This window comes from Pecten maximus, chromosome 19 (genome assembly GCF_902652985.1).
Source record: "Pecten maximus chromosome 19, xPecMax1.1, whole genome shotgun sequence".
Taxonomy (NCBI): Eukaryota; Metazoa; Mollusca; class Bivalvia; order Pectinida; family Pectinidae; genus Pecten; species Pecten maximus.
Window position 1 is genome coordinate 10,936,985 of NC_047033.1, and position 19,372 is coordinate 10,956,356.

The 19,372-nt window shown below is 36.3% G+C and overlaps 1 protein-coding gene across 1 annotated transcript; it reads right to left on the bottom strand.

Moving 5' to 3' along the window:
* Nucleotides 1–13,124: 13,124 nt before the first annotated feature.
* On the bottom strand, nt 13,125–19,372 carry LOC117317600 (protein transport protein Sec61 subunit beta-like). Its single transcript, XM_033872448.1, has 4 exons — nt 19,261–19,372; nt 17,143–17,249; nt 14,286–14,390; nt 13,125–13,902 (listed from the first exon to the last, which is right to left on the bottom strand). Exons 1-4 carry the CDS (start codon nt 19,261–19,263, stop codon nt 13,815–13,817), a joined length of 303 nt encoding a protein of 100 aa, XP_033728339.1. The 5' UTR covers nt 19,264–19,372; the 3' UTR covers nt 13,125–13,814.

Below are 19,372 nucleotides of genomic sequence, written 5' to 3' on the forward strand. Positions count from 1 at the left end.
TTTTAGCGGTACCCTTATTTTAGTTTAAACAGTATTTTATTTACTTCATAGACATTGCATACAAAGATACAAAATGTCAGTTCATAATTTGAAAATGAATTTGGAAACAGGCTTAAAGTTTATATCAATCCATCTCCCTAAGAAGTTCAGCATTATTTTATCTAGCATAGTGGTCAATCACATCACTGCTTAATCGTTTAACAATATATATAAGCAGTAATAATAATGAAAATGTATTAAAATATATGTACATTCATTGCATGAAATGTCAGTTTAAGAACATTGGTGGAACATATATAACGAATATTAGTTGCTATGTGTTGTTGTTATGTGGATATTGATACAGATGTATCCCATTCATAGTTTCAATTTGATTTAAAACTGGGATTAACTATGACATCTATTCAGATTACTTTTAGTCAATCATTTTAAAATAAAGAATGGAATTCTGCACCGCGGGAATTAGTGTTTTAGTTTCTTCGTCAGATAGGTCCAGGTGTCCTGATAACAGTATATCGGTATTTAAAGTCCATGCCCTAAAATCTCGATAATAAGCCGCGGCTTATTTTCTTTTTTGGTAAGGAATCCCAGGCTTATTTTCGAAGCAGGCCTTTTTTCAAGGCCGTCTTATTTTCGAAGTCATTTATCCTGTAAAGCAAGTAAGGCTTATTTACGAGACCGTCTTACTTTCGAAACCTTTCATCGCTGAAAAAAAAAACATTCGCCGATACTGATAACAGTTAATGAAATCGTCAGCAGTATTCTTAATTACTCAAAATCAATAATAACTTTTACCCCTTTCGTCAACCAGACACACACTTCGATATATTTCTAGGGTAAAAACGAACTGTTCTTTTTGATTTTGATATTTTTCACACATGAAGAGGAAATGAAAGTTGTCTTAAATATCTTCACATGTACAAAACGGGCTGTCAGATAAGTTTCTATCGAAAATGTTCTTTTAATGTACTGCAATAATTGCTCTAATTTGTCTATCAGATGCTATGGTAGTACTTCCGAAACAATATCGGCATATTCTAATATTGGTCTTATGAAAGATATATGTATATATAGAGTCTGTAGAGAGTTTCTATCAGACCAAATTTCAGTTTCGTAAGTGTACCTAGACGTTTGGAAGTTTTCTTTAAAATGAATTCAATGTGGTCAACCCAGTCGAAATTAGAGGACAAGTATACATCCAGATGCTTATGAGACGTTACATGGGATACAACTGTACTGTTCATTTTCGAGACAAATTTAATAGCCGCGAATACAGCGAAATTAAATCCATCGCGAATATATCCAACAATCCAGTAATCAAATTAAACGCCGTTCCTTGTACAATACAATACTTACATTATGTCGCTTTGATTCAAGTAGAAATTACAAACACAATTGAATCGTTTATGTTTTTATTTACAACTCTATAATGTAAGTCCTTAAATACTTACTCATATAACCTTGGCTATTGCGATGTTTATCATAAACATATAACTTCTTCTTGTATAACAATATTTTATTGGTGTAGCAGATAAAAAAATTAATTTGTAATTGATAAATATCATCATCTATACAAATGTATTGACATTGATTAAAACAGCTAATTACTTGCATATAAACAAGAGAAATAAACCATATGTAAAACGTCGTTACCAAGAACGACCCAATTTATCATATTGAAATTAATTTAACACTTCACGTATCAGCAAAACCTCAGTATATATTTATAAAAGATAACAAGCAACTACCAAACAAGAGAAACTTTAAACGCACACTGTGTTCTCAATTAAATCTCGTCAGTTATCTTAATTTGTTAGAAAATCAAAATCTTATTTGATCTGATTGCATGCGAAATTTTAGGCTTGTTAGGCAAGTTAATTTCATAGTTTTTAATTTTTCGATCGAAAATCAGCTACATTTTTGTCTCGTTCTATGTATCACCATATACACTGTACTGCTTGCAATCAATAATTGACCAATATCCTTTTATTTTGTCTTCCAAGGAATTATTGTTCGTGATAATATGCAATGACATGTGGAAAACCAAAAAACATTAAATTTTTTAACATCATATACATACGTGACATATAAATTTTTGATTTACAACGTATCCAAGAAATAAACAGCTCATTTACATAATTTCCCGATTGCACAGTAATTCTGGTTAGTTATATTGATACAATTTTCAGATTTTGGAGTCTAACATTAATAATTATGTACAGCGTACTACACATATCTGAAGCCTACAACGAGTCACAAAATTCTACAAAAAGACTGAAAAATCTATCCCTGGACAAGATTCAAATACTAAAACACAGTTTGGTGAAATGAAACAGGCAATAACTTATACAGCACCCCAGGCAAACGCAATATGAGGATATCATAGGACAAAAAAGGTGTACATTGTATGCGGAAGGAAGGGATGGACGAACGATCAACGCCATACCAATTTTTTTCCGTCAAATTGACTGGTGTATAAAAACAAAGCGAACTCAAAAAAAAAACTGTAATTAATGCGATCATAAATTAGCGGAATGCTGTTAGCGCGAAATGCGCTAAAATAAAATCACGGCTAAAATATTAACGTTGACAGCGTATCAGGGAAATATATTCCATTCATTTATATGTATTTATAAACAAATACGGATATAATAATAATATAAACGTTAAAAACTATTTGTTGGATGCGACTTGAAAATGGAACATTGAATGGTTCGGAAAAATAAACATAGATAATTTAAGATTAAGTTTACAGAGCGACGTTTTCCTTTCCCACACATGCATAGAAGCAAGTCGAGAAGATATTTGTACTTTTACATGGTCTCCATAAAAGTCTTGATTTCTGTTCGTATTTTGGCCTCATTTTATCGATGTCAAGCTTAATCTATGTTGTCCATATTATGCTGATATTCTCTGTTGTTATCGACAATAATGAAATATGAATCAGAGCAATAAATTGAAGGGGTTTTCCTTTTCAATATCATTATGTAACGGTTTACAATCTTTCTTTTTCATTGGTCTTAATCAAGGCACCTGGTTGCTCTGAAAATTTGATTTTCAATTGTCGACATTGTAAGATTGTCTCGTTGTCATATGCATAAGTAATAGGGTAACTATAATTCTTATTATGAATAACTGTTTGTGTTACACAATCACGTCATGGTGTGTAAAATACAGCTGCGTTTTTTTTTTTATTTCATCCATACTTGCCCATGAAGAGTAAACGTAATACTTCAAAGCATATCATTAATTGATTTGTTAAGTTGAGAAAAGCTAAAAGGTAAGCTCTATCAAATAATGATATATTTCAAGAGAAAAAAGACACCTGTTAAGTGATATACCATTTCATCCTGAAGAGACTTCTCAGTAGCCAAATATCCCCAGTCGAAAAAAAACCCCAAAAAAACAAAAAAGAAAAAAAAAGTGACACTTCAGGGCTTCTTCCAAATATAGCCTACAAGTAGTTAAAGATTACAAATTGGCGTCCGTTCGTCCGTCCATGAAACCCTCAACAGATCTTGTTCATAATCACACCCCGATTCAACTCAATAGATTCTGTTGGTCACCAGTCACGCTCAAAGCTCACACCTTACTGTTTCTGCAAGAAAACGTTTGTATATAACATATCTCATGAAATCTTCAAAAGCTGTAGTTCGTTGTAGTATCGGTCTTCTGTCAAGGGGAAGGGGTCCGATGAAACGGAATCACACTTTATTAGATTTCTTGGTTTTCTGCCAAGGGTAATGGGGCAAACGGCTCTCCACTCTATTATATTTTCGTAGTCTTCTGTCAAGGATAAGGGGTCAAACGGCTCTACACTTTATAATATTTTGTTGGTCTTTTGTCAAGATTTGTGAGTTAAAATTAACACTAAACCCCTTCTAAAACCGAAAATTTTTTCCAACGTTTTCTCTTTAACAGATAATTACGCTTGATTAGATTGTATGGTCATTAGTCAAGCTCAAATGTCACAACTGAGCACTTTCGAATACAAAGCTTGCGTAAAAGATACAAGAGTATTACATTCTGTTACAAAACAAGCCCTTGCGTTTTAAATATTACATGTGCTGTGTATGTCATCTATGAATCCTTGTCGAATTTGGAATAAAGAACTCATTATCTTTAAATACCACCTTTTCTACTGTCTAAAAGCAACACGGTTTCTGTAAATAAACTGGTATCCATGTGCTTCACCGTTGTTACTAAAAATAGACATTAAAACTTTTTTTTTAATTACAGTTGATATCGATTGATTTTTATTGTTATCAACACAACAACTACAAAATACCTATTATGTGGTATCACAGCCATGAATGCACAGTTAGGCTAAAAATCTGTTTACAAGGTGCAAAGCAGCATAGACAATTCCAAGCTAGAGTGTGAGAATTTTGTTCCGTTAACAAAATGTATTTTGTACAGGCACGTTGTATATCACTACTGTTATCTTTCAAAACCGATTACTGCAAATTATAAAGCCTTGTTAGAATACGTTTATCTTCCCATAGGGTCTCATCGAATCAGGCACACAGAGAGACGTACCACGTCAGCTTCGATCATGTTCTGATTGTCTTACACATCGGGACAAATGTCATTTCATATTGAATTCCCCTTGTATAGTGAGTTGAGAATCGAAGAGATTAAGCCCTATTTTCGAGAAAAAAAAACCAACTCCTTCTTTAAATTAGTTATATTTCTATCTTCTGTTAATACGAAAGAATTATATAATTTAGAAAAAAATATTCATCAAGCAAACGTGTAACCAGCAAATTACTTAGTAGATACTAAACTGTTGTATGCATGGAATGACATTATAAATATTTATTGTAATTTCATTTATCCTTGTTTCTATAAACTGTATTAGTACGTACAACACTCTCATTTTCGCATTGAAAGCCTTTACTAGCGAGATTGTTCTGGATATAAAGAACTAAGGAGGGAATTTTAGCAATTTTTAGCCGTTTTAACAGCAATTTAAAATCTTGATTGAGAAAATATTAACCGCACCTTGTCAGGACCATGTGTACCATCATTTTCATATTTTATTTAAATGCCTTCGGTAGAAATATCTTCTTATGTATTTACATTTTATTTCTAAACAGTTCCTGTATAAATAGTAGCATAGCTTCGCCCCTCCTCATCACTTAAACCAATTTTGAATCATTTCTATTAAAATGTGATTTTCCTGCATAAATAATAGTAAAGTTTAGCACCTCTTCAGGGAGAAACATGAAACTTAGGGGCCATGAAATTCACAATTTTGATAAATCACCTTAAGATCTCTCCATCCATGAAGAGTATTTGAAATTGCAGTCAATTTGACCCAAAACATTGGATTAAAATCAAGGAAATAATCTCAGATATGTTATCGATCTGACGGTCACTTTTATACGCTTTACCTATGTTTCTTAATTTTCCCTTCACTTTCGTTCTTTGGTGGTCATTCAGTTATTGTGACCTTGGACTTTCATGGTCATGGTAAATGATTTTCATAACCATTGAAGCCAGCAAGTAGCTGTAGATGTGCTAAGCAAGTAACCATGTGTACGAGGGCTGATTGATAAATTGTGAGCCTCGTTTTGAAGGAGGTATCAAGGATGTTCTTTTAAGTCCTACTATTCTCTGCCTATATAGGGCCATGTACCCAAGGACTGGTCTCATTTGGTTAGTTAATATCGACGAGTAGCACTCTAAAGTAAACAAAAAAGCAGCTTTTGCAAAGTGGACAAAAACGGTTAGGGTTAGGGTGAAAGAGTCTGTCATTGCCATGGCTGCGATTAACGATTGTGGCTTTAAATTGATTGAGCATCCGCCTTATTCAACTGATCTCGCTACATCAGACTTTCATCTACATATATTTTCAAAACTGAAAACAGCTATTTCAGGCACCCTAACCCTAACACATAGTGGACGACTTTCTGAACAGCTAAGAAAAGGAGTTATATAAAAGTGGCATCAAACACCGATGGCAAAAGTGTATAGATACTGTTGGGATGATGTTGAAAAATAATACAATATGTCCAGCAAAATTCAAATCCTTCAATACGAGGCTCACAATATATCAATCAGCCCTCGTATGTATGTGTCACAGTAATGAAAGGAAAATATTTGAATTGTAATTTTTGGATAATTTTTAATTTTACCCGGCAAACATTTTTCAATGTGCCATATCTGCGTCATTTTTGATGACTTGACCTCCAAAGTTGCACACACCTTCATAAGAGCAGGTTCTTTAAAATGTGACTCAAATAAACCAGTTTGAAACTATTTTTTTTTTTTTTATCTTTTGATCAAAGTCAACGACAAGCATAACATTTGTAGCCAATAATCGTAAACTTGCACATTCTGTTTCGATGGATCATGTCCTCTCATACCGATGAAAACTTACTCAATTTTTATTTTGACCTTGACACATTCTCCGATAACATGACCATGAGCAAAGTTAGCCCTGATCAAATTCTAACCAATTTCCAATTTCCAATGAAACAAATTATGCTAAAAATATGAGCTTCCTATCAACTGCAATTTAGCCCCTTCCCAGGGGATGTAAAACCCAGAAATTACAATTTTGATAAAGCACTTTAAGAACCTTCTATCAATGAAGAGTATTGCCCCCCCCCCCCCCCCCCCCCCCCCCCAGGCCCCTTATGGGTAGGGATCATATAATTTACAATTTTATTAGACCGTCAGCCATTGAGGGTTTCCGCAAAATGTCATCAAAAATAGTTCAGGAGGTTTTAAGTAGAAGTCAACAATGTAAAAAAAAAAGGTAACTAACGACGGTTGATGAATAATTAAAGCCTGATTGGAAAAGGTACCTGAGCGACCTAAAAATGAAATGTTAACCTAACAAGCACTTTAGTAAGAACGTTTAAGCTTTGATAAACCTCCTTCAAACATTTTCTTCTCTGAAGAGTATTTGTTTCCAGTATACCTAGTGAGATTTTGCAAATTAAAGCCAATTCGACTACTTTAGGCTCTACTTCTCAGATTCTGTGTTTAATATACCAAGCAGTAAACGCAGGGTTATAATAACAATCAAGTGAAATTATATATATATATGTATGTACCGAAAATGCACAGATGATGAATCTGTGCTTCAAACACAACAAGAGCATAGAAAACGGATGCATAATACGTCCATCTGACCCTACCCAATGATTGATCTGTTTGATAATTTGTGTTCTTGGACCTGGTATAAATACTGTAGTCCCAAAAACGTTAAGTCAAAATGGGAAAGATATATAAAAACTAAAATGAATTAAATAAAAATATTACTAGAAATCAAAACCATATTGTCCCAAACATGTCTAGAATTAAAAAAAAAAATCCTAAAATAAATCCTTGTTAGACCACACACGCCAATCCTTCCGACAATAACACATTATCTAACTGAACCATACCACCAGCTCACTGACATTTCATGCCATCTTAGATACAGATAAATCAATCATACATAAAATTATTATTTGTCTCATTAAGATAAACTCCATCACTTTGTAGTCTGATGATTCTAAAATTAAAATTTGGATATAACACCTATTGGCCCTTCCATCTATGAAGAGTATTTGTTCCCGGCATATCAGGATTTCTAAAACTTCGAAATAAGACAATTTGACCCCGCCTTTGGTGTGGAGACCGTATACATTGTAATTCGCAACAGGTCTTTGGCAATGAAAGGTACACGTAACAAAGGTTTCTGCAAAATTTCTCCAAAATTTGTTCAGCGGTTTATATAAGTAGTAGAAAATGTACATTGTTGAATAGGTTTTCCCTGATCACCAAAAAGATGTCCATCAGCGTATTTTGGTATAAACAAGAGGCCCATGGGCCTTAACGGTCACCTGAGTTTTGATATATTTTAGCACATTTGGTCCCTGTGGTCCTGAATGAAGGTCAAAGTCATCCATTTCAACAAACTTGATAGCCCTTCATCCCAGCATGCTACAGACCTAATATTAGGTCTCTAGGCCTTTTGGTTATCAAGAAGAAGTTGTTTAAAGATTTTAGCAAATTTGACCCCTGTGACCTTGAATGAAGGTCAAGGTCATCTATTTGAATAATCTTAGTAGCTATTTATTCGAGCATGTACAGACCTAATATTGGGTCTCTGAGCTTTTTGGTTATCAAGAACAAGTCGTTTAAATATTTTAGCATATTTAACCTCTGTGACCCTGAATGAAGGTCAAGGTCATCCACTTGAACAAACTTGGTAGCCATTTATCCCAGCATGCTACAGACCTAATATTAGGTCTCTTGGACTTTTGGTTATCAAGAAGAAGTTGTTTGAAAATTTTAGCATATTTGACCCATGTGACCTTGAATGAAGGTCAAGGTCATCCACTTGAACAAACTTGGTATCCCTTCATCCCAGCATGCTACAGACCTAATATTGGGTATCTGGGCCTTTTGGTTACCAAGAAGTTGTTTAAAGATTTTAGCATATCTGACCCCTGTGAACTTCAATGAAGGTCAAGGTTATCCATTTGAACAAACGTGGTAGCCCCGTCATCCCAGCATGCTACAGACCTAATATTGGGTCTCTGTGCCTTTTGGTTGTCAAGAAGACGTTTAAAGATTTTAGCATATTTGACCCCTGTGACATTGAATGAAGGTCAAGGTCATACATTTGAACAAACTTGGTAGCCCTTCATCCCAGCATACTACAGGCCCAATATCAGGTCTCTAGGCCAGTTGGTAATTGAAAAGAAGTTGAAAATGTAAATTGTTTATGACCACGACGCCGGACAAAAGGCAATCGCAATAGGTCAACTGAGAGTCTCAGGTGACCTAAAAATGCAGACATGTAGATGAGGCCTATAACAGTATGGTATCTCACTTTTGGTTGAGTTGAGCTAACAGATTTTGATTTTTAAATGCTATTTCTTTATCCTCATTAAACATCTGATATCATACTGAAAGCTAAATACACGTTTCTTAGATACGCTAATAAAAGTCCCATGGAACATAACAGTCACAAGAGTTCTGAAATAATTCAGTCAATTTGACCCTTTTCGACCCCGCCCATCAGCATCTGGGGGTCAGTCAGGGCCAACATGAACATACCATCAAACTGCTATTCGAAGCAGATAATTCTTATCAAATAAGAGTTAATTCAAATAGAAATTTAAAGGGGCATTCCGTCTCCGAAGGTATAGAGCTGAAAAAATAATAACACACCAAAACCATGACAAAGTTCACAAACCTGTTGAAAAGGAAAACGGTGATCTCCAGTGCTTGTTTGTGTTGATAGATGGGATGATCCCCATCACGCACTCCATCTATGAAGAGTATTTCATTTGAACTTATATGGTTACTGAGAAGATGATATGTTATATCTCAGTCAATTTGACCCTTTTTGGCCCCACCCACCAGTCCTTTGAAGGTCAATCAAAGCCAACATGTGCATACCAACCTGCCATCACATCCTGATTATTCTGACCAAGATCAAATAATTTCCAATAGAAGTTCAACAAATGATAGTCAAAAAAGTGATTTCCATGTATGAACTATAGTAAATTTTACCCCCTACCTAGGCACAAAAGTGAGACACCGAGGTTAAGGAATTCACAGCTTTGGTAAAGCACATTACGACTCTTCAATCTATGAAGAGTATTTTATTCAACCTTATTTGAGCCTTGAAAAGAAGCGTTTCGAAATTTCACTTAAGTTTGATCCTTTTTTGCCCTGTTCACCAAGGGGTCAGTTAGGGCAACATGTGCATACCATCAAACTGTTATCCCATGCTGAAAATGTTAACCAAGTTGAAATTAATTCCAATGGAAATCAATACAAGAGGCCCAGCATCGCTCACCTGGTTTCATGAGATATGAAACAAGAATGATGCTTAAGTATATTTGTTGCTGGTATTGCTCTGTCAATATATATCATAAGCATTTTATATGGGTACATGTACATAATGGTTTTATTTTAATACTAAAAATGCCAAAAGTACATTAATCCATGAAATGAAATTGACTTTTGGCGTGACCCCATAGGGATGCTACCACACAAATGTGAGTGATATCCATTGCTTAGTTTCAGAGAAGAACTTGTTTAGACCAATTGACCCCTTTTGACCCTGCCCTCTGCCTCCTGTGGGGTCAGCTCCTTCCTTTGTGCAATTTTGAATCCCTACCCCAATAGGATGCTACCAGTCTAACCATTGCTAAGTTTCAGAGAATAAATTGTTTAAATCAATTTAGCCAAATTGACCCCTTTTGGCCTCACCCCTCAGCCCCCTGGCAGCCCGGCTCAACCCCAACATTTTTACAATTTTGAATCCCCACCCCATAACCATGCTACCATACAAATGTGAGTAATATCCATTGCTTAGTTTCAGAGAAGTTACTTAAACAAATTGACCAATTTTGGCCCCGCCCCTCAGGTCCCTGGGGGGTCAGCCCCACCAGTTGTACAATTTTGAATCCCCACCCCATAGTAATGCTACCAGTAAAATATGAGAGATATCCATTGCTTGGTTCCATTTGGCCCCGCCCCTCAGGCCCCTGGGGGGTCAGCCCTATCATTTGTAAAATTTTGAATCCCCACCCCATAGTGATGCTACCAGGCAAATATGAGCAACAGCCATTGCTTGGTTTCAGAGAAGAAGCCATTTATATGAAATATAGCCGGATTGACCACATTCGGCTCCACCACTCAGGCCCCTGGGGAGTCAGCCCCATCATTTGTACAATTTTGAATCTCCACCCTATAGTGATGCTACCAGGCAAATATGAGCGATAGCCATTGCTTGGTTTCAGAGAAGAAGTTGTTTATATCAATAGCGCCAAATTGACCCCTTTTTGCCCCGCCCCAAGGCGCCCAGGGGGTCAGCCCCATCATTTGTACAATTTTGAATCCCCACCCCATAGTGATTCTACCGGGCAAATATGAGCGACAGCCATTGCTCGGTTTCAGAGAGGAAGTCGATTATATCAATATAGCTGGATTGACCACATTCGGCCCCACACCTCGGGCCCCTGGGGGTCAGCCCCATCATTTGTACAATTTTGAATCCCCACCCCATAGTGATGCTACCAGGCAAATATGTACGATAGCCATCGCTTGGTTTCAGAGAAGAATTCTTTTATATCAATAGCGCTAAAATTGACCCCTTTTGGTCCCGCCCCATCATTTGTACAATTTTGAATCCCCATCCTATAGTGATGCTACCAGGCAAATATGAGCGACAGCCATTGCTCGGTTTCAGAGAAGAAGTCGTTTATATCAATATAGCCGGATTGACCACATTCGGCCCCATCCCTCAGGCCCCTGGGGGGTCAGCCCCATCATTTGTACAATTTTGAATCCCCACCCCATAGTGATGCTACCGGGCAAATATGAGCGACAGCCATTGCTCGGTTTCAGAGAAGAAGTCGATTATATCAATATAGCTGGATTGACCACATTCGGCCCCACCCTTCAGGCCCCTGGGGGTCAGCCCCATCATTTGTACAATTTTGAATCCCCACCCCATAGTGATGCTACCAGGCAAATATGTGCAATAGCCATCGCTTGGTTTCAGAGAAGAATTCGTTTATATCAATAGCGCTAAAATTGACCCCTTTTGGTCCCGCCCCAGCATTTGTACAATTTTGAATCCCCACCCTATAGTGATGCTACCAGGCAAATATGAGCGACAGCCATTGCTCGGTTTCAGAGAAGAAGTCGTTTATATCAATATAGCCGGATTGACCACATTCGGCCCAATCCCTCAGGCCCCTGGGGGGTCAGCCCCATCATTTGTACAATTTTGAATCCCCACCCCATAGTGATGCTACCGGGCAAATATGAGCGATAGCCATTGCTTGGTTTCAGAGAAGAAGTAGTTTATATCAATGGCGCCAAATTGACCCCTTTTGGCCCCGCCCCAGAGGCGCCCAGGGGGTCAGCCCCATCATTTGTACAATTTTGAGTTCCCTACCCATAGGGATGCTTCTGACCAAATTTGTTCAAATTCCGATCAACGGTTATGAAGAAGTCAAATAAGTCAATTGTTGACAGACGACGGACGCTACGGCATAAGCTCACCTTGGTCCTTCGGACCAGGTGAGCTAAAAATGATAATCAAAAATGTGATCTCCCTATAGGCCTATATAAACTACAGTAAAGTTTACCCCTTCCTCTGGGGCAAATACAAATTGGGTTTTGAGAAAATCCTGACTCTGAAGTTAGATATTTGCCCCTGAAGAGGGGATCAAGTTTTCTACAGGTTATATAGGGAAATCACATTTTTTTTACATTAAAATGTTGACCCTCTTTTTGCCCCATCCCTCAGTCCCCTGGGGGCAAGGAACATCAATTACCCTTTTAACTGACCTTTAGCCATGAAAATTTGGGTTATGAGTTTAGGAGAGGTCGAAAACAATCGACGCACAATAGAATAAGAGATCCCAAAGGGATTTTTAATCCCACCATTGATTGATCTTTATTGGTTCTATGTCCTTTCTTCTTTATCAAACTGATAAAATGCAAGAACGAGTGAAGTTTGTGAAGCATCCATATACATCCATTCTATTCAAGAACAGCAATAACAAGCCTAAAAAAAATCGAATATGGCTGTCTATCTGCCATTTTGTTTTTCACACCAAAAACCTATATTGAAATGGTACAACTATGAACCGTGGGGTACCTACACATGAATTTGAGAAATATCCCTCCAGTACTTTTCATGAAATAGTGATAACAAACTTCAGTTCTCAAAATCCTAAATGGCCACGTTGACCATTCTGTTGTTCTGATAAATAATCTCAACTGAAATGGTCCAGCAACGGACCAAGTGGAACCTACACATGAAGTTTCAGAAATATCCCTTCAAATCTTTTCAAGAAATAGTGATAACAAGGATTGTTTAGGGATGAACAGATGAACTGCCATGGACGCAGGGTGATTTGAATAACCCACCATTTGATGATGGTGGACTAAAAACGCCAATTTAAAAAGGTCACTTCAGATTTCTGTCTCCGATACCTGATAAAAACTCCTTTTTATTTTTGTAATTAATATGATGAACATTTTGGAATTACTTTGAAAAGTTTGCTTTTCTCTCTAAATGTATCGTGTATAGAGCTCGAAATGAATTTTTGTAAGTGTTCTAAAATTACCACACAAAGACAAAAAATTTGTAAAAATGTTTCTTTAATTTAAGAATACATCAGTTTCATTTAATCTTTCATACAGCACACAGTCCCCTCACCACTTGCACTCCTTCATTCCTGAGCTAATGCCAGAACTAAATACATATGTACAGCTATCTCCCATACCACTGGGAAATGCCAGGAATCACAACCTTTCATACAATGTCAATTCTTTCTCTACCGTACAATCTTTAAGTTATCTATAATGTCTTATTTCACATCAGGAATGCTAGACATTGTGGTCACATCATCACTACAGAGGCATTCAAAATTGAGGATCAAAATACTCATGTTTCAGGGTAAAAAGGAGCTAAAAATGTGCTAAGAACAATGAATTACAATGTATTGGGAATAGTATGGGAACATGTGCTAGTTTTTATCTGCATTTACTTGCATATAGCTAAAGTCAGGTAATATTTAAAAGTCAGCATCTCCTGATACCCAGTGTTCCAGTTTTTCATATTTCACAACTTTACACATGTGCCTACATTTGTTGGCTGAACTGATATTAATGACTGAAATCTCCTTTAAATACTTCTGTGTTTAAATCATCCTTAGTCATGTTTCTTTTTTGTTGAAGTCTTCAATTTTATAAGGTTAAATGGGTTTACAGATTCTTCAATTCATTCACTGATCTGCTGCCAAGAAGGTAACAGGAGTTGTGTCCCTTGGTTCCTTTTAGCCTCTGGTGTATTTTCCCCAGATGTGTAGCATAAATACTGATGCGATGAAAATCAGACTCATGACTAGAACAGGTACTGGGCCACTGTAAAAAACAAAACAATTGACACAATTAATTATAGTTTTAGAGATTAAAGAATATCCTCAACCAGACAAAAGGTGCAATTTTCCATTATTCATTGGCACACGAGAATTTGGTTTAACTTGGTAACTTTTATGACATACTTCCTAACTAGCATTAACATACAAAACTAACATATTGTGTAGTGGCAAACCGAGCGCTTCATGTTAAAGATGTATGTTGCAGTGTGGGTGGTGCTGGTTACCTCTGGTCCAAACACCAGTTAATAGAAATTTTGATGGGCAGATGTCCAATATTGGGGTGAGGAGAAACTCCAGTTTGGGCGAGTAAGACAAAAAATTGGTGACAGTTTTTCCTTCCATTAATCTCAGAAACTAAACACCTACACTTTAATTCCTGGTGAATCTTCAGAGTAAAACCTCCACATGCCAGCATTGCCTGTACCACCTCCTGCTGTAGTTTTCCTAGCTCCTCCTGACGCTGGTGTTTTTCTGTCAGAAAAAATAATCACCAGTGATGTATGACATGTATAGAGGATATTGGTGCAATTACGGTAGTTATATAACAATACAGTATTTATACCAAAAATAAAATTCAGTTCCTGTACAATGAGGAAAATATCTGAAGAAACTGGTCGAGTCTGATCTTTTCTAGCTTGGTAAGTGACTTGACTAGTGTTGACATCCTTGTCACAGTAGAGAAATTAAACATATGCCATATTCTCTTCAAGACCCATTACTAATACAAGGTATGTCATTGTGAAAACTGGTAGCGTATGTGGTGAAAATAGATTACAAGTAACAGATGATAGTTTGTAAAGATCAGAATCACTAAAACAATTCACAAAAGAAACTGTTTAACTAACCTCAGAGACAGCATGTTTGATTGTATATTTTATTCAATTAAACAACAGAAAGCAAGTCTGTATAATGATACTTCGGGCCCCCTCTTTTACGAGCTGATAAAAATACTTACAAATTACTATAACAGATACCATATTATTTGTAGGTCAAATTTTTTGTTGGGTTTACTGCCATGCACAACCAGGTTCACTTTGAGGTGAGGGTCGACTACCTTATTGAACAACATACAGTATGGATGTCCCAGTTCAGGATTTGTTTCAATTTCGATATCATTTTTTTGTCAATTTTCGGTTATTTCGGTTCAGTTCAGGCAACTTTGTATTTCACATCTTATACACAGTCCATCACAAGAAGAATACTTACACAAACTTAATTATTTAAAACATTACACATATAGTAAAACATATCTGTCACTTATATTAGATATATCAATGTCCACATAACTGCCCCGTCTTAAGTTGACTCATCAAAAAGTATTCGTAATTTACATCAACATATCACACAAATATCTAAGCCTCTGTTGAACAATCTATACATAAGTCACTTGTTGAACAATCTATATCTAAGCCTCTGTTGAACAATCTATATCTAAGCCTCTGTTGAACAATCTATATCTAATAATATACATCTAATATAAGCCTCTGTTGAACAACTTTAACTAATTATATATAAGCCTCTATTTAACAATTAAACGCTTGTTAGATTGTATTTATTGTCAATATCAATGCAATCTGGGTGACAGATAAATAGAATGAAGCCTGTTAGGGCGTCATGAATATTTATCTGCCACCCAGATTGCATTGATATTGACAATAAATACAATCTAACAAGCGTTTAATTGTTATATTTACATTAAGCTTTGTTAAACTTCACTTTCTCTTTGCTAAATCTGGGGTTTTAAGTTCAGCTATACCCCTGTTTGTTCAATTGAAAGAACGGCACATGTGAAATCGATTTCATTGTAGTGCTTGGTTTGCATTTAAATTGATGTGAAATACAAAGCCTTGGCGTGACTATGATCAACAAAGCACCAAAATGACGTCATAATTACGTGATTGTTCTAAGTCGAAGTCTTTGCTAGGTTTGATTCACCCGCAACGCATTGCCAAACATTTTTTTGATGCTGATGGAAGTGACGTCATGTGATCTGGGCTGCATTTATACGGTAATCAATATACCATCTGGTTTAACACAGGAGTAATGGGAGACTGTCACACAGAATGTAAATATTGAACAATCTATGTGATTTTACCCATTACAACATTACTATAGTGCCTGATCATGTTTTTTCTTTCATTATATCATATACGTCCTGTAAACTTTCCAGTGCTTCTCTTGTTTTTATATATGTATGTTGCTCATGCAACATCAGTTCTGACACTAAGATTCATAAAATAAAACGAACACTTTTATATTGGTGTATTCTATGCAATCTACCTCATCAATGTCCGCCTATATCATACCATGCAGTCTGTGATCATACATATACATCTAAGAAATTCAGTTAAAGTTATGTGTAAAACTTTTTCAATGCAAAAGCTTCATGTTGTCATGTTTTTTTCATGTCGTCATGTTTTTTTCTGAACAGTTAACTGAACTGGACCCCATGTGTTGATTCTTGAATCCAGTTTTGTTCGTTACAAGCTTCAGACTTCCAAGTTGTACTAGATTATTTATATATGCAGACAGTAATTAAAGTAATAAATCCAGTGTTTAATTTGTGTTTATACATGTATGTTTACTGTACATTATAACCATCCTGTGCACAAGGCCGTGCACTATGAGAAAGTTGAAGTTGAAGCCGCCTGGACGCGTATGTCAAACAATCTTATACAGTCATACTAATCACTGTGGACACATCTCATTTAGTCGATTGGCCGAACCTCGCAATGCATTATGGATAACAGGCCGGTGACATAAATCTATGTGTATGTCCTTATATAGCGATCGACTCTACCTGTTATTAGGACAGAGCTGAAATATGGAAATTGAACCGACCATGATCTTACATAACTACCTGTCACAGACGTACAGATAACCCTTATTTCTGTAAACTGTGACATTCCTAACATAAGGAGAGACCTGACGCATGCATTCCATAACAATTAGAGTATTGCATCCTTGGCAAACATACAACCATGACAGTAGAAGCTGGTCCGTTACTCAATTTCCTGAGAAATACAAACTACCATGGACAGAGAGTGTTGAGTCACACAATCGGATCTTTACATTAGGTTATATTGCCGACACTCTAATCAAATGAGCTATTACCCCCACCCCCCTCACTGTTCAAACCGAACACATTGATTTATTTACAAGCTGTATGAAACATTCTGTGGGTATAGTGATTGCGACACATTAACAACGGAGGATATGTTACCTTTGCCTGACTGTTCCACTGCCAGCACTAGCCCGAGGTGAGACTGTCTTGGATGAAGATGGACTCCGACTTCCAGAGCCGACACGAGTGGCACTTGCTGGGGCTGGCTGTAAGAACATAAAATCAAATGTTTAATTTCAAATGATTGACATTATGGTAATTAAGACCCCTAGGCCCCTTAATTCATGAAGGTCCCTGATTGTTGATCATCAGTGTGCTGCTGACTGTATCATAACATTATTTGACTTTTGTTTAAACTTATCATGTAGAGTTGTGGTTTGGTTTGTTTTTGTTTAACGCCCTAGGTTTCGAACTCGCAACCCAGAGGTGGAGGGCTAGTGATAACATGTCGGGACACCTTAACCACTCGGCCACCGCGGCACCCTGTAGAGCTGTGTATTGCAAGGTGGGTGACAATATGATTTGTACTAGGGATGGGTATCGCAAGATGTTTTGCATCATAATATATATTGTGATATATATAACCATCATACTGTGATACATATCTTAACAGGTTTTAGAACTCCCTCAGAAAGTCAACAAAAAGAAAGTCATGATTTTGCAAAAGGACCATGTATTTTATGAATGAGCATGCATGCCCTATATTATCATGTAAACAGGTTGGGGAAAACTACCATTTTCAGCTATATAGCTGATTTCAGCTACTCTAGTTAAACAAAGCTTCTATCGATAGCTGAATTCATCTACTTCAAAACAATATACTTGTTGATGTGTCAAATACACAAAGTTGGCTTTACATGTGCGCCGCAAAATGATCGGATACGCCACCCTACCAGACACGGTATTTAAACAACTTTCACAAATATAAACGATGATGTTTTTTAAAAAAATTTCGGCATAGCCGTAAAATATTTTTTTGGCCCGGATATGAAGCGACAGGTGGCGTTACTGGTCAAGATGAAGTATGTGATTGGTCAATGTAGTGGTCAATGCAAAATGCAGGTATGCAGTTAAAAACGAAACAAAGTTAAGATTGAATGCAAGCTAAGTAAGTGGATGTTGTATCTTTTCAAATGACACATTAATAAAATTATATTCCTGATTCAAATGCAGTCCTATTATCACCAAAAATGATTCAAACTGATATAATTTTGTTATCTGTGCTGAAACATGCCGTTTATCTTTTAAAGATATTTCTTGTTTATATAATTTTATTTATATTAGTGAAAGTTGTTTAAATACCATTTCTGGTAGGGTGGTGCACCCGATCATTTTGCGGCGCATGTGAGTTTGTGCGACACATCAACAGGTAAATTGTTTTGAGGTAGCTGAATTCAGCTATCGATAGTAGCTTTGTTTAGCTAGAGTAGCTGAAATCAGCTATATAGCTGAAAATGGCAGATTTCCCCAACCTGTTTAAATGATAATATAGGGCATGCATGATCATTCATAAAATACATGGTCCTCTTGCAAAATCATGACTTTATTTCTGTTGACTTTCTGAGGGAGTTCTAAAACCTATTAAAATTTTATTGATGATGATTAAAATATTATATATGCACATCATGAAAACTGGTTTCAAATCAAGCGTGAGTGTCTTACCAGAAATATCTTGCAGTCATTTCTCAAGATGGAAGAATTTCAGAAATTTAAAGAAAGTGAGTGAGAATCTTTCTAATGCGAGTGAATGTGAAATTTTCAGTAAATAAAAATATGTGTAAATATTCCTCAAAGCGATCCCAACACTACAATATGTTCCAAATTTACATTAAGGTACGTAAAGTATGTCTGACGAAATCACACAGACTAGTCAGTAGACAACAAAATGTACACGTTTGTAAGGTCTGTATTTGTCAAATGAATTACTTATAGAGCTTCAACAAACAATTGACAGCATTCTCAGAAAACAACGAGCTTGAGCTTAAAGAAAAAATGGTCCGATGACCAGCTTACGATAACCGATCCGAGATGGTTACAACATTTTCTTTAGTCTCTATGACAAGGCGTATAAAATGTAACACGCAAGACGACTCTTTTTACTTGCGAACTAAATCATCATCTTTAAAATGACCAGATGACTAATATCTCAATATGAAATGTTTTTGATTGCAATAAAATCATTAAGTTTGTTAGAAATAAAAAGTATAACCGGCTTACCATCTTGTGTTGCGTGTGATGATGTGGAAAAGGAAATGTGACGTAGCAGGAAGTACAAAGGCGCCCTCTAGGAACTTAGCTTCGTGGTCGTCAAAACGCTTTGGGTATATGG

Excerpts from the sequence above, each read along its gene's own strand:
- LOC117317600 (XM_033872448.1), bottom strand. Across the intron at positions 14,391-17,142 it reads AGTGGAACAGTCAGGCAAAG|AAAAACACCAGCGTCAGGAG; the intron begins GTAACATATCCT and ends TTTTTCTGACAG. Across the intron at positions 13,903-14,285 it reads GATTCACCAGGAATTAAAGT|TGGCCCAGTACCTGTTCTAG; the intron begins GTAGGTGTTTAG and ends TGTTTTTTACAG.